The sequence below is a fragment of the Anas platyrhynchos genome, chromosome 9, assembly GCF_047663525.1.
Source record: "Anas platyrhynchos isolate ZD024472 breed Pekin duck chromosome 9, IASCAAS_PekinDuck_T2T, whole genome shotgun sequence".
Lineage (NCBI taxonomy): Eukaryota > Metazoa > Chordata > Aves > Anseriformes > Anatidae > Anas > Anas platyrhynchos.
In genome coordinates, this window is record NC_092595.1 from 13,018,120 (window position 1) to 13,034,834 (window position 16,715).

At 39.0% G+C, this 16,715-nt stretch overlaps 1 protein-coding gene across 23 annotated transcripts in view; it reads left to right on the forward strand.

The window, feature by feature from the left end:
• Nucleotides 1–16,715, forward strand: part of DLG1 (discs large MAGUK scaffold protein 1) — a 150,282-nt gene that overhangs the window by 50,755 nt on the left and 82,812 nt on the right. For 17 of the 23 annotated variants that reach the window (XM_027464830.3, XM_027464832.3, XM_027464836.3 and 14 more), the window contains one exon: nt 3,165–3,329. In XM_027464830.3, the coding sequence (XP_027320631.1) occupies nt 3,165–3,329 (165 nt within the window). Of the gene's footprint in view, nt 1–3,164; nt 3,330–13,572; nt 13,832–16,715 lie in introns of those variants that run through there. The other 6 variants (XM_072042746.1, XM_027464844.3, XM_021268751.4 and 3 more) reach the window with 6 other exon arrangements.

The following is a 16,715-nucleotide window of genomic DNA, read 5'->3' on the forward strand; positions in this document are numbered from 1 at the left end:
TTGTAGAACAAAAATTAAAACGTTGCCTAAACACAACAATATAAATCAGGCTGCCTGTTTTCCTGGGGTTTGTTTGTATTTTTTATTTGGAGTGTGAAGGGACTTGGGAATGCTGCTGTTGTGTGGATAAGGAGCGTGAAAATCTGCAGGAGAAGGGGAATACAAGAAAGACCAACTGGCAATCTTTTATTAGTCGTTTTTAAGCACCCTTTCACTCTTCCTCTTAAGTTCAAGCTGTTTTAGTACTGTTTTCTTTGTATGTGGGGGTACATCCAGAAGTTGCAGTGCCTTCGATTCTGTTTGTATATAAGACATGGGGTTGATGTGTGCCTCTAATGTGAATTGGGTTGTGATACACATTCAGTCCTAAAGATCAGCGTAGTTTTTGCTGTCTTGCACTTTGTCATTACCTTACCTGGCAGCTAAGGGTGTTTTTGCATGATTAATTTTTAGTCCTCGAGCATGGTGTTCTGTGTGGCCTGAATCTGTAGATTTACAGCCTTACATACTGCTGTGGATGTGGGTCACTGGTTTAAAGCATGTTTAAGGGGTTCTTTAGGTTGCTTAATTTTCTGTTGATTATCTTTCAATAAGATCTCTCAGTAGAGTAACTTCTTAAAAATATAAAGCCTAAAGTTAATTACGTCTAGGGTACTCCCTAGACATGAATTTGTTTGAAACGATTTCTTTTGAAAAGACAGAATTTCCTGAAGCTTTTCAGTGCCTTTTCCATGAACAGGTGATCTATATTCTGAAAAATGGTCCTTTAAAACATTGATTTAAAAAAAAAAAGTGTTTATCCTGTGCGTTTTTGCAGATACTTTGGCGATTTTATTTTTTTTTCTGCTAGGGTAGTGATCTTAAGCAGGGATGCCGCGGGGCTGACCATTTAGCACAATGAATGATTTCACTGTGGTGATTTTGGAACATCTTCTGGTGTCACATTAACTAGCACAGGTTTGTTGAAGTAAATGGATTTTTCAGTATTTTACACCAGCAAGTAACTTACTCCATAGTACTGAGTGACAGCTCAAAACCCACTGAGGGTACAGTCTAGTTTGAACAAATCTTGTTAACTGCATGGCATCGGGAGAAACGTTATGACTCCATTTTGGCACCTGTAAATCTGCAACCCAGTCCTCTGGGACAGTATCTCTGTCAGAAGTGTGTTAATATTGAGCGTTTGGGTTTTCTTTTGCACTGTAAATTATGAATATAACTTAGAGTAGTCAATAAAACTTCCTAAAAATGTAGTTAGCTGGCTTGCCTGCTGCCTAACTGGGTCCTGGGAGATGTGTGGCAGAGGTGGTCTGCCTGTGAATTCAGAGCTGCTTTGCCACACTTGCCATTAGTCTTTCCTTTGATCTGTATTGCCTGTTTCTTGGCTGGTTCTTCTATCCTAGGGTCTCTTTGGCACCTGGATTGGGCACAGGACTGGATTATTTTAGCTGGACGCAGAGCAATGGTCTCTGCTAGCCACTGTGAGATTGGCTGCCCCGGCTCTCTCCCTCCCTTTCTCCCTGGTGTGCCAGCACTGCTGCATGTTTCATCTTGTTGTGAGCCGCTTTAGGGAATTAGAAGAGCAGCAAGTTAATATCGCTGGAGAGGGAACAAACATGCTGCTGGATTAGCCCGCTGAGCGTGCTCCTCGTGGGGTCAGACACATGCTGGAAGCAAGGGGCAGGGAGATGCAGTTGGAGAGCTGGGGCCGGAGAGCCCCAATGGGTTCTGCTCCTTTGTGTGGCTGCTGCCCTTTGGATCAGCTGGCTGTGTTGTGAAAATGTACCTCTGGACTTGTATGGGGTTTAAATTGCATGGGATTTCGATTCAGGTGTAGCAGCAGAATTAATGTGGCATGACTGAATTGCTCTGCTCAGGTGATGGCAGCTCCTGGGAGAGGGATGGAAGGGGCAGTGCTGGATGGATGGTGGCTGTTTGACCATGACAGAGCGGTGAGGTGCTCCCCCTCAGTCAAGAGGCACGGGTGTTTTGGGGTTGATGCTCAAGAGTAAAGCAGTACAAAGCACTTCCACTACAAGTGGAGAGTCATCTGTTGTAAGGTGATCTGCTTTACTGCCAAGCTGAAGCGCTTTGCGCTGAAGTATTTGCTGAAAAGGATGAGGACAGTTGGGTAATGTATAGGATAAGAAGTGTTGTGGATATAGCACTTAGAAATGCTATCCTGTAAGTAGTTTGGTTAGTGTATTTTAAAGGTGATATCTGTTTTTTTTTTTTTTAGTAGCTTCAAGTTGACTTTACTATTATTTGCAAAATATTTCTCAGTCTTGAATATCACATTAAAATCCAAATAGCCCTTCATGTTTAAGATTTTTTTTTGAAGAGCTTATAGCCCTTGTCTATAGAGCCTTACATGAGTGTTCTTTACCACAGCACTTCTTTTTCCATTTTTAATGTAAACTGTAACAGTGCATAATGCTGGATGAGCAGTTAACTCCGCAATCCGGAGAAGAGGTGAATACTACATGTGCCCATGACTTCATTCATACTTCTTAGCGGGGGCTGCAAGTGTGGCTGCAGCACTCTGACTGGAACACAGCCCTGGTGGCTAAATAATAGGTTCTGGCTTTTGAAATTGAATGAAAATTAATAAGACTGAGTAATGTCTTGTGTTTCTGTGTGGAGGCTTCTGTATCACAGAGGCTTCATCTGTCTCGTTGCAAGCCCACGTACTGTAGTCTCATAACGAAGTTAGGAGCAGTGAAGTGCTGTGTTGATACCCCAACATAAAAGCTGAAACCTTTCAGCTGACAAAAAAAGGCTTTTAGCAGATGTGCTAAATAGGAAGTGGGGAAAAAGTTTTTGAGTCTGATGGTTTTTAAAGGCAGGACATAATGCTGTATTAGAGGTGTAAGGAAAAAGTTTTTTGGAAGAGAGTTTGTGGGCATGTTACTGTATGCAAACAGACAAACTAGGTAGCATTAGAGCATTTTGAGCATTCTTTATAGCATTTCAAATGGCTGGAATGTTTTTAGATGGGACCAGTTTTTAAACTGAAATTATTAATTTAAACCTTTTATTTCTAGATTTTATTACCTTCGGGTCAGCAGGGTCAGAAAGTAACTATTTATCTCTCCTAAGTTTTCTATAAAATGTTTTCACATTTTCATGGCGGGCTAATCGTTTTCTCTAATTGTTTTCTTCAGAAATACCGCTATCAGGATGAAGATACACCTCCGCAGGAGCACAGCTCGCCCCACATCAGTAATGAGGTGACGGGTCCAGAGCTGGTTCACGTGTCAGAGAAGAATCTGTCACAGATTGAGAATGTACATGGATTCGTTTCTCATTCTCATATTTCACCAGTAAAGGTATATTTTTTTAAGTTACGAGAGTGAGCTGTTTTGATATACTCTTTATGGATATATATACTTCTGTGGGGGGAAAAAAATCATCAGATACAGTTCCTTATATGGAACTGCTCATTTGTAAAAATCACTGTATAGACATTAAGGTATTGACTTTGTTCCACACATCGTGATTAAAAGCACATGTTGTAAAATGCCCAGATAACAAATCTTGAGGTAACTTGAGGTCTCAGATGGAGTTGTGACTGGGCGCTATGGTTACCGTTGTCAGCTGCTTTTCGTGTTCTCTACAAGGATTCTGCAGAATCAATTCTGAGTTCGTTTTTATTAAATGTTTGATTAAGTACCTATATGGGAAGTCCAGTAAGAAAAGTGAGCAAGATTTTGGGGGGTCATAGCAGGCAGTTTTATTTACTTATTTAGTAAGGAAATGCAGCTTAATCACTTTCTGAATAGCGTGGTGTTTTAGTGTGCCAGACTAAATGGTGTGTTTTCTATAAACACTTCTGAATCTGTCTGGCTTTTTTTGAAGAAAAAAATGGAAAAATGATTTGATAATGAGTATTTGAGGTTTAGAATGATAAGGTGGGCATATGTTTTAACATTTTTAGCTTGAGTTGTTGGTGTGGTAGTATCCTTTGACTGAAATTAGCGGAGTACTGTATAAAGCACCAGGATATTTTAAGAAAAAAGTTGTTCTAAACTTAAAATGTTCTGAAAATGTAACTATAAGGAGAAATATTGAGCATCAGCTCTTTATTATCTACTTCTAAGGACTCTACAGAGGAACCAGCTGTAGTGGAGGTGTATTTAATAATTGTCTTTGATCTTTTCGAAGATTTTAAAAAATGTAAACGGTGTTATTGGACACATTTATTTTTACATAAAACTCCGTAAGAAATCCTCTGTGTGTTTCTCTAGTCTCCAGGGAAGCGTAAGACAAGCTATCTTCTTCATCATGTCCTAATGAGTAACCTATCTGAAGTGGGCTATATTAACTTCTGAGGAGCCTTGTAAAAAAGCTAACACAACAAACCTCATTTTGGGCTTGGCTAGGACCTCAATTTTGTGTTGCTTATGAAGGCACACACACAGTAACACACTTTGCCATGTCTAGGTATCCATAAACTCATGGATACCTGAAGTAATACATAGTATTTTGTGTGTATTCATTATATATATATATATATTTAATATATATATATATATATAAAAACACTGCCACTGGGGACTTAAGGTGAACTTATTTATGCACAAACTTATCCTAATTTATAGCATGCTTAGTCATGCATTTCAGAAAGAATAAAGGGGTCAAAGAGGCAAACAACACAACTGTCTGTAGTCAGAGATCAGGTTTAATATATTTCACAATCCAGATACCTTTGCAAATAATGATAAAAGTATATAATGGTTATATGAGACAGTTCTGAGAAGCAGATCAATCTAGATGCTCTTTCATTTTACTTGAGACAGTTCAAAGGGCTCTAATTACCTTGGTATCTTTTTCACTGCCTGAACTGTAGGGAAACCTAAGTACATAGAGTAGTTCTGTGTTTGAGTTTTATTTCTGTTATACTTTTGATTATGAGTGTGTCAGAGAAAACCCCAGGTTGCTATTGAATGCTTAGCGTAGCTGGTCTTCTCATCAAGACGTGTTCCTCAGCTCATGCTGAAGATCTATTTAACAGCAACAGCTCTGAGTTGAGAGAGCTTTGTGAATTTGTTAGGTTGGCTTGCTGCACTGTGGTGTAGGGACCAGGTATTGGCTGGTATACAAGATCTTAATTAGCTGCATTCAATAGTGCCTTTGTTTAAAGAAACAAAATGCAACAGAGGGCATTGGGAAGTTTTAGTAAGCCAGTTCATTATACTAATAACACAGGAAGGCTGTTTTTTTAATTAGACATGCTAAATACTTCAGAAATTTCAAATACAGAGTTAGTTTGGAGAACCTATTGGATGTAAATGCTGCTTTACAGTCATACGCTGCTTTTTGAGAAATGCTGCAGAGGGCAGTAGAATCAGATTTTCTGAGGAATACCTTCTGTTTTTAGCAAGCTCTCTACAGTCTAGAGCAGTAATGCAGAACATGGATATAAGATGATGATTAACTGAGGTGTGCAAGGTTTTAAGTAATTTGTTTTTGTCCTCAAGATAAGCTTTCATCATCTGCAGGACTTAAAGCAGTTGTTGCAACTTGCTTGGACGCTTGGATTGTTTTCAAAGAGCATCCTTCAGTAACCAAAATGTCAAAGGTATATCCTAAACGTTTAGAGGATGTGTGTGTAATCACTATTTTCAGATGTTTTACATTAAGTGTCATAGGAACTCAAGGTGGTTTCCTGTCTAAGAGGGGTGAGCTACCTCAGAGTGGGGTAAGATTTTGGATGTTCGCAGTTATCACGAAGTAACCAATACTATCTGTACTGATTTGAATCTTAAACGTAAGATAGGGCATGTGATGGTTTTGCCTTGTTATGGTCGAGCTTCCTCAGTTTATGAGGAACGGTGTCCTATGTACCTCAAGCATCAGAGATGTAAAGTTAACCTATGAGCTTTGTTATCATCTGTTCTCTAACACTGGGTGAAGTGAAACTCTTCTTCACCCTGTAAAATGCATTTTTTTGAGTGCTTGGTGATTGAGAATCATGAACAGGTAAGAAGAATGGGCAAACTTCTTTCATAAGTATTCTGTCCCAGACACTTGAACCCTTTCAGGTAGGCAGGCAGCTAGTCCTAGAGTTTCTTCATTATGAGCTTTCAAAATCTTTTGTAGGAATTTGGGATTGCAGCATGGGGTTCCTCAAGTTACTACCAAATAAAATGTGACCAAGCTGATCTGGCTTTGGTGTACTGGAAAGCAGTATGTTGCTAACAAGAGCGACCACTAGATGGTGATGCTACAAAAAAATATTAATTGTAAAGCTGAATTTAGCTTTTCTATCATACCTTCATTTTTCAATCTAATATTTCCATTAAATGGAAATATTAAAAACTCCAACCAAGTGAAGTCTGTGATAGATCTGATATCAAAAAAGGTTTTGAACTGTGGACTGACAATTAGTTTTCTATCAAGGAAAAGAGCTGTGAGTAATAAATCATTGTAAGGTTTTAACATAATGGATCATGATACAATATGATGGAGAAAATCTGTCTTAAAATGAAGTATCCCCTCATTTAAAGCAATCTGCATGTGAAAGAAGTATTTTATTTACAGCCCTGTATTTATGATCTTTTGAGGTCCCTTCTAACCCCTTCAGTTCTGTGATTCTGTGATTTACAATGTATGTGTAGACAGTTTCAAAGAAAGTTTCTAATGGTACCCAGAGCTGTGGCACAGGCTTTGCAGTCTGGTCCAGTTGACAACGTGCACTGCAGTTTTATTCTGTGGGTTAAGTGTCTTGTGCCCATTTAGTATATACCTATTTTGGACATGTGTTTAGGCATATTTGTGAAAGTATTTTCAAGACCTATTGGTATTTATCCTGAATAGTTTTTAAACGGACTCGAACTATGTACCTGTTAGTGCTACAGCGATGTATAAGTCTCCCTAAATTGACTGTGGTACCACAGGAGTGAAATATGGCAAGGCGGTACTTTTCTTAAAAAGGCATCTGGAAGGGTTCATAGAAATGACAACTCAGCCTTGTTCTGAACTGGGAAAATGGAAGAACTGTTGTAAAGGGCAGGATCAATGAGTGCCTGCAGAAAGTGCTGATGAGGAAGTGATGAAAGCATTGCAGTCTTCTGCTGCACAGAGTTATTAGAGCACGTGAATGAAGATAATCTTGTTGATGTTGGCTTCTAGTTTTTCTTAGATGCACACAATGTAATTCCCTGCAAAGGCTTGTAGAAAAATTAGGTTGTTGTGGATTAAGAAAAAAAAATCTTAGGGTTTAATTAGTTAAAAGATATATATAAAAATCAAAAGAAAACAACAACAAAAAAAAAGGAAAGTAAAGAGTAAGAAAGAACATCAGTAATCATGATGGATGGAGGTTACCATAAGGATGTCAGAAAAACTGGTCTCATTGTATCATCTCAGGATTAAAATAGACTGATAGAAACATCATTTCAGTGCTCAGTAACAGTCAAAAAGGCAAAAGGAATAGCAGGAATGTCTGGGGAAGCAAATGGGAAATAAAATTGCATTATTGTATCACTAGAAATCTGCAGTGTTCCTTGGGAACTGCGTGGTTTCTTATATCAGAAGGTGTATCAAACTAGAAATGGTTTGCAGAAGAGAAATACAAGTGGTCAGACAGGGAGCAGGTACCCTACAATGAAAGATACGTCAGTTTGACTTCTCATTTGGGAAGGAGCTGAGTCAGGAGATTGTTAACAAAACACAAGCCAGTAAGGATAGGTCAGTAAAAATATAACCAGAGAATTGGTATTTCAGAAATGCAAGCTTATATTTAGAAATGGAGATTAGCAGGTTTTTATGTATTAATTAGATGTATATATTTTTATATAAAATTATTAAATTATATCCGCTAACCCCAGTGATCCCCAGTCAACCTGTACTGTGGAAATCTTTCAGCTGCTGGTAGTCTCTTGGTTTCTGGCTGCATCAATAAAGGTATCCTTAATGCAGGACACGTGCTTTTGCTGGTGGACATGAGTCTTGTGCTGATAAGATGGATAGCTTCCTTCCTCTGCTGGTCTGTCCTGCCTGCAGCCACCCCACCCTCCTCCTCCTTCATCCCCCTCATCCTCTCAAGTGCTTACCCTGATGTCTTGAGAGCTTGTGGAGCGCCTGTTCAAATAGGCTTCTCTGCTCATTGAGAGAGTGGAAAAGCTCAGTGAAATGATGGGCATTAGGATTTCCTGAACTGCAAAGGCATGCTCCAGGTGAGACAACAGTCAAAGTAATTCTACCTTCCTACTTGCCCCGGTACGTTTTCCTGCTTATATGATTTCCTAAATCCTACTTCCCAGGAGCCAGGTAGGCAAGGTTCCCCTGAAGCTGCTGATGCTGCTTCCAGTTACTAATTACAGATAGGTTGCAAGATTAGCTGACGTTTATGATTGTGAAAAAGTTGCTATCTCTTACTGTTACCTAAATGAAGACCCTTAAAACTTTATGCTATCTTCAGCAGGAAGACAGTACCTCTGGAGTTCGGGATGTACAAGGGAGATCAGCAGAAATTATGAAGACCAACTTAAACAGACCTTCAGAAGTACTCATTTTTAGGCTAGTGTTATGCTTTGGTGGCCACTCTTGAGGAGGTGCTCTGCAATCGTAAATTAAAAAGCCTGGCCCAAGCCCTTAACAAATTGCTACTTTTAAAGTTCCTTTAAGTTGAATATACAAATATGTGCAGAGGTACCAGTTTGTGTCTCCTGTTAAGAAGCAGTTGACCAAATCTGCCTCTGTTTCAATGTGGATCTGTTCAACAAATTCTTGCCAACGGAGATAAGAAAGAAAAACTGTAACAGATGGAAGGTGGATTAATCCAAACATTGGAACAACCTACATGTAGGATATAGTAATCAACATCAAGTTGTCTTAATAACTGGTTGTACTCATTTCCCCTGAGATTTCCCCGGAGAGCTCAGTGCAGTTGGGCTCACTTTGAAGAAAGACTAAAGAAACTTGTGTTAAACACAGGATGTTTTTATCAGTCTGGCGTGCCAAAAGGATGGGAAGAAGATTCATGAGCAGTGTAAGGAAAACCAGGCACTTTAATCTGCACAGATTGGTAGGTTATCGGGGTGTGATACCAATGCTTTTGAGTAATCGTTGATGTTCATCCTACTAGTAATGTATAATTCTGGAATAATCTGTAGGTTTTATACTGAAATATGTACTTTTTGGACTATGTAAATTACAGTTGATCAAAGGCCATCCTTTTGGTCCCGTGTATTTTTCAGTGCTTTTTCTCCACCTTGGGAGCTAGTTAGTCTTTTATTTGAGTATTTGAATTTAATTGTACGCGTTTCATTTGTCTCTTTTTAATAGTAAGGTAAGCAGTACTGCACATAAGCACCTGCCACTGTTTTAGATTCTTCTTTACTTTGCTCTCTAAAATGTATCAGTTTATCCAGTTCGTACTGTTTAGCAGTGTGATAAGAAAACTAACAGAAGACTTTTTTCAAATAATTCAGTTTTGTTTGTTGCTGTTTAAAGAGCAATTGATATATAACTGCTGTTCGCATATGAAAACAGTTTTTGTTGCTGTGTATTTCAATTTCAAGGTATGCCTGCTGGTGGAGGTATGTGCAGGAAAGCTTTCTTTGAGATGAAAATACAGTATGTCGTGTTTAACTCGTCCCAGCAAGCTGGTAATAAGAAATGGTTCAAGTACAAAATCGGAGTAACTCCATTCCAAGTATTTGATGCTAATTTTTAAATACATTTAATCACAGGGGTTACTGTATCTTGGTAACTAGCTGCATAACAAATCATGTTGTTCCTTGTCTGCTACAAAAGCAGATGCACCTTTCAGTAATTTTATTAAGCTGTAGGAAGGTATGCGTACTACGTGTACTGATTTATAAAGCCTCATTATGGTTATCTCTGAATTCTTAATTCTTGCCTCACAGTAAATAAGGTCTTTGTTTGGCTGTGGGTTTTTTTTGTCCCCATCAGTTCAGTGTGCAGGGAATGGCAAGGGAATGACAGCAGCTCCCCTCAGGGCTTCTTCAGACACCCTGGTGAGTCTCCTGCCTTGCCCTGACTCCACAGGCTGTTTGTTGCATTTTGAGCCCCCAGCTCTGTACTGGGGACTCTTGGGATGTCTCCTCTCTCTGAATACTTACTGTGATTTCTACATGTAGGTGTTTGACTCCACTGAAATGCTTTTTGTTCAAAACAAGCCAGTATTTTACCTCCCACCCATATTTATTTTCACCTGCACAAGCTAGTTTTCTTCCTTTGCTTTATTGTGATGCTGCATCATTTCTAGAGGTAGGGTACGCCGCTGCCTTTGGGTTGTTGTGGCTGTAACTTGTAAAATCTGGGTTTATCTCATTACCTTAGTGCAGGCTTGTATGAATAATTGCAGCTCTATCTTCTTAGGCATCAGTAAATCCCGCTCAATACCATTAACATCCATAAAGAGGGTACCAGCACAGATTGCTTGTCTCGTGTCACCAGTGTGATTGCTTAACCTCTGCTTGAAGTCCCTCTCCGGGTTTTTGTCCCTCTGTGGCATGAAAAGGAAAGCATCATAGCTTCAGTATCAGGAATTTTTGTCTATATCTGCCTTTCTTGAAGTGCTGATCTCTAAAGCCCCTATGTCAGTAATGCCCTGGGCTTGTCATGGGGTGAGTAGGAACAGTCCCTGAAGGAAAATGCCTTAAAATACAGCCCACCTGTCTCACCTTCAAACTGGTCCATATGATGTCAAGAAAAATAGGCTCTTGTCCATGTATTATGTTTTGTTTTCAGAACTATAAACAATACTCACCTGTGTGGCTGTCCATTTTGGAGCCTATGGAGACACATAAGTGTCAGAATATTATGTACAGAATTTCTTGAAAGACTCTTGCCTGTCAGTTTTGATTTATGGATAGCTGTGCTTCCCTAGCAATCACAGTTAAGAGTTTGTCCTACAGGGGTCAGAATGAGGCATGAGGTGTTTCTTTTTGACTTTAATTGCTTATGCCTCTCCGTACCTTGGCCTTCGGTGCTGCTTGTGACCAAGCGTTTTGGTTGGGGTTGGTCGTTCTGCCCAGCCCCTGCTTCACCGTGTTGTCCGCATCAGTGCGTCCTGGTGAGCTTTCCTGAGTGCCTCTTCCTGCCCAGCCAGCAAAACTCGGGCAGCTCTGGAGGGCAATTTTCCAGACCAGATGTGCAAACAATGTTTTTTTTCTAGATCTGACCTGCACAAAATATGGCTTATGAAACACGTACTTTAATTCAAACCAGTGGCAAGCATACGCCTTTGAAGATGACGAATGGTTGTCATTTGTTTTGCAGGAAGTCAAGCTAGGCCATCGCAGCGGACTTTCTATCAGATATTTGTGTATATAAAATTCAATTTTCTCCTTTAACAGTAATGAATAGCTTGTGTTCTTTTATACCAACAAACTTCCAACTGCATAGCAGTATCTTGAAAAAGCTCTTGATAGCAATATGTACAGTGATGAAATCTTGGCAAATGTTTAAAAGAATGCATTTTCTGAATATGGAAACTGTGTGTTAGGGCACAGATTAGGAACTATACAGTTTAAGTTCCAAAGTATCCTTTGCTGCTTTGCTTTCAGTGCTGAAGTTAAGGGGTGGGAAGGGAGGGAAATCGATACATCTTTGTCTTCCTACTCTATTGACAACAGAAATTTTGAATAAAAATTCCAGCATGTCAGAACTGAGGTTTTTTAAGTTCTCATTAACATTTTTTTGCTGCCTGTACCAATGTAAATGTTCAGGTAAGGCTGCAATCTTCCCTTCACTCAAATTAGAAGAATTCATATTGTGAAAAGTTTCTAGTTAATTTTCTGCTGTGTCTCAGATGTATCTTTACTTCTGTTATCTACTTTATGAACACATCTTTAAGGACTGTGCCCAAATTAGACCTCGCTTCATATGATTTATAGTGATAAGCCATTGTATTTTATGAATATTAATAGGTTTTGTCTGAAAAATGCTGCCAGTGTTGTTATTGAGGTGTGCTAGTAATGAGAGGTAAATGGTGCGTGGATCTTATTACCAGTATCTTGATAAATACAAATATCTTATGTTACAATGCAAACAAAAAAGATAAGCTGGTGAAAATTTAATGTGCAGAAGAGTGTATTGCACCCAAAGAAGTATATGGAGGGATTTAATAATTCCTGCTAAAATGAGCATTGTAGATTTGTAGAACTCTATTGTTGTAGGTTGTATCAGTGTTGTAAGCCCATATAGGGACTTTTCTGCCTTTGTTAATCATATTGGGGCTTTTCATTTTAAGAAACCGTTTTCCCTGGTGTATGGTTCTGACCACCAGAGCATTTTGTATAGAAAATAGGACAGGCAGTTTTGATAATTTTATATTGGATTTCCAGAGGCAAGCTGTACCAAAAGCCTCGCTACATAACTGATTTCCTAAAGCAGTCTCTTGCATTTGAGCTGGAGGACTTCATAAAAAAAAAAAAAGTGTAAAATGTGAATAGTGAATAATTCAGTAAGATAACTTGAATTCCAGATAACCTTTAGTTGTTTACTGTGTGACTTTTCCTTTTTACTGTGAAGAGAACAAAGAAAATGTACTCCTATGGCTCCAGTAGTCTTGTGATTTTTATTGGAAATCATAGTAATTTTATGGAAAATTCAGTAGTGCACAATAAGCATCTTTCAGATTTTTTTTGCTGTTTCTTGTACTTCTGAGATAAAACCTTGGGTCTCGATATATTTATTGTTTTCATATTAAGCCTAGAGTATTTGCAGAATTATGGAGACAGGTGTTAAGATCTTGACATGTTGGTGATAAAATAAGAGCAACAAAGTGTTGAATTCTAGTGTTTAATGCTAATATCCCTAATCTTGCTAAGTCAAAAACCAAAACACTAGCCATCCACTAATACACAGGATAAAATGACTGTGTTGTGTTCAAAAGGATATGTTTCTTCCAGAGGTATTGTATGTGCTAAAGAGAGAGGATTTTTAGAAATAAAAAGTAGGATCCAGCGATTCTTTCTTGGCTATTCATTCTGAACGAGGTCTGGTTTTTGTTCTGAGGAATGCTTTCAGAAGACTGAAATCAGTGAATAAGTGAAGTTGTGCTGCATTGCTGCATGTTCCCTGTTTAATTCAGTTCATGTTTATAATTTATGCAGGCAGTGAAAAGATGCTATTGGATCTTAATGGAGACAGTGATTGAAACTTGGTGATTTGTGATCCATGCTTTCTCCACCCAGTAGCTGTTACCATGCACCACCATCCTTTTAGCTGTGGATTTCTAACGTTGTACTGTACCTGCCATCCAATTTCTCTTAAATACCATTTAGGAGCAGGTATTATTATTTCTCTAGGAAGAGAAACCAAGCTTTTGATCAGACAAGCTTTCGATCTTGTGGGTTCTGAAAAAGGAAAAATAAGAAAAACATTTACTTGTGCTTTTTCCTTAAAATTACAATAATGAGCATACTCTCGAGCAATCACAGGTAGAGGAAGGATGTAGGAGGTAGAAAAGCTTGGAAGAAGAACAGCATCAGCTATGAAGAATTTTGTTTTCCTGGTTTGTAAGCGATGCTGCTGTAATTCTATCTGCATCTTTTTTTTCTGCTCATTCACCACTCAGCAGCTGGTAGGGAAGTAAGACTGCCTGGCAACCACCTGCAGAGCTGCAGAGATGAATTACATTTTCGGAAATAACACACTCCTCTATTCTCGCGCCAATCGAGGCAACACGGGCTCAAGCCATAGCTCTGTAGGCCCAAAGCACAAGCAGTGGGCAAAGAAAGGCTCGACAGATGAGTTACGAACTGAGCCTTCCCGTTGGCAGCAGATAGTTGCATTTTTCACTCGGAGACATGGTTTCATTGACTGCATTTCGGTTGCTGCCAGCTCCACCCAGGTAATATTCCACTTGTTGAAATTATTGTCTGCATGCTTTCTGGTTGCTTGCTAGTCAGCAATAGCGATCTATTTATAAATCTGTTTTATGAATGGTGTTTTCTGTCTGCTTTCATTTTCGTAGTTCAGAGAGCTCTGTGTAATTCTTAGCGCTAAAGCATGAAAATGGAGACACTTAAATGAGATGCGAGTTTTCTAAAAGTTATTTTGCAAGTGAAGAGCCTCCAACAAGTTGAAATAGGAGGCATTTTAATGACATAATGAAAAATGCCGTTTGCATTGTGCTGCCTGTCCCTGGAGGGGAATAATGCAGCTAAGGAATACCAGATTAGGAATACCATAGCCACAGTAAGATGACAGTTCATATAGCAACCACATATTTCCTGATTAAGGAATTGTATTTGAAAGAAAGGATTAAGCGATTTCAAGTCTTAATTAAAATATGTAGCATGACAAATTCTAGTCTGTGTCAGTTCTGTTTTTTTTGGCTTCTAACAATCTATAAATAAGATTAAGGAATGCCTTCCTTCCATTCAGAATATACATTTATTAGTGGGGTCTGTAAGAAAGACTCTGCATTTCTCAATTTCGCTGTAAATCTGCTGTAAGTACTGATTTTTATTGATTATTATTGAGGTAGGAGGAGACGAGTCAAATCTGAGGTATATAGATTGGGGGAGAGTTCTGAAGAGGGTTAATACTGAGAGAAGTTTAAACTCACTGGTATATTAGCAGATGATCATCTCCTATTATGAAACAGTAATTGATGATTAAAATGATAATGAAACAGAAATACAGAAAAATGCTGAGACCACTATTCATAAAAAAAATAAAAATAAAATTAGGTTTACTTTGCTTATTACCAAGCTAAATTCAGCTTTAGCCAAGAATAATTCTTTCCTGATATAATTTAAACTAGAATAATAAAAAAAAACCAAAAACTTGTTTAAACATGTCCTTAGACATGTCAATATTAAGTATTTTATCAGTTGGTAATTGTTTCAAAGATAAACTAACATTTCCTTTTATGTTTGATGTTTGCTTATTATCTGTTTCATGCTTGTGAATTTAGAGTAAATGAGTGTGAGATCTTAGAAGGGATTTCAGTTTCTTGCTGCAGATGTTCATGCAGAAGATGGATTCTGTAATTTCTGTAATGGGTCATGATCCAACTCTGCATTAGGTAGATATAACAGCTTTTAGATACTGTTCATTTTTTAATACCAAAATATACAGTATTATTTTCCTGCATAAATATTGGGGTTGCATTTAACTGTTAATGCTTGAACAAATAGTATTGGAATGCATGAAGCTTTTGCCAGTTTCTGACTAGTAAGGACGAGAAATTTGCTGATAAATCAAATACTGAACAGCCCCTTCTTGGAGTGTGGGTTGGACCAGATAAAGGTCCTGAGATCCCTTCAGATCTAAGCTGAGGTTCTGTGAATATCCCAGTATTCTTTATATTTTTCTACTGTGAGAAAGATAGCTTCCCCCCGTGAAAGCCTGCTTTTTTTTTTCCCTAAGTCTGACAGTCTTTAAAATGATCTGCTTACATATGTTCATGGCCAAAAGAAAGGAAAAAAAAATAAATTTGGAAGTGTTTTCAGAAAAATGAATAAAGATATTCATAAGTAGTGCACTGAAAGGAGAAGAGCCTGTTAATGTTTCTTCCTCTGGAAAGATACTTTACTATCCTCCTACCTTTATAAACACAGTACAGATGATCTAACCTCAGGAAAAAAGAAAAAGCATTTTTGACTGTCCCTTCATGTGCTTGGCTTTCTGGGGTGCCGTGGCACGGCGTGGTGCTGCTTGCTTAGGCCCCTCTATTCCCAGTGCGAAGGGAAGGACTGCTGGAGGTGGGCTTGCACGTTCCTTCTCAAGGGCTTGCAGCAGGTCACTTTCTCCCCAGCTGGGTGGTGGTAAGAGGACCCTTGCTAAAGAAGACACTTGGTGTTTGGGGGTAAGCATCCCTCAGGTAAGGGTCTTACACCCTGAAGAAGTTGGTGACTGATACAGTAACACTGCTTTCTGCTGTAGTTAGTGTTAGGTGTATGCCCAAAAGAAGTTGTGTGCACAAATGCATTTGGGCATGGAGGATGAGTCTGCAGTGAAAGGTTCCTGTAAGAAGCGACAACACCCTGAAGACTACCAGTTCTCAGATGTTAAAGTTGCCTTTGCTACTAATATCAGCCCTTCTGGATGCTACCAGAAGGTTCAAGTAACATCACCCATCTCTCAGGGGAAAAATTCCACCCACCCAGCAGTGGAAATAAACGGTGCAAACAGGTTCAACCACAGATGGCAAAAGCAGCCTTTGAATCTCCCCTCTGCCTGTCTCCTGCCCTAGCTGAGGTCTGCAGAGTGCCTTGCATGGACCTCGAGGGGGTTGCATCGATCTGCAGCCTTTGCATTACTGAAGTATTGAGGAGAGTTCAGTGATCAGATGCTGCACTTTGGCCACGGTGTGGCTGTATGTCCCGAATGCCCATTCCACTTGCAGTGAACTGTTGCAGGGGTAGCAATGCCTTACTGCCCTGCTAACTGCACCCACCTTCTCTGCAAATTCAGGGAAGCTGAAATAATGTTCTCAGGCATTTGTGGCCCTTGGTTTTTTCATCTTCCTTCTACAATCCCTGTGATGAGGAGTGATTTCTTCTGTTAGAAGAATTAAGGGATTTGGTTAGAAGCTGATCTTTCAGTTTTTGTTCACAAATATATTAATTTCTGTAATAAAAACCTGAGCTCTGAGAAGTGCCTATTCTTGATGACAAACACTGCTATCTTGCCTCGGAATGCATTTTAATTGTAAGTGGCACTTGGCCCGTGCTGTGCTACAAATTCAGAAACTGACTTGTCTGAAACTCAGAGAGCACTAAACT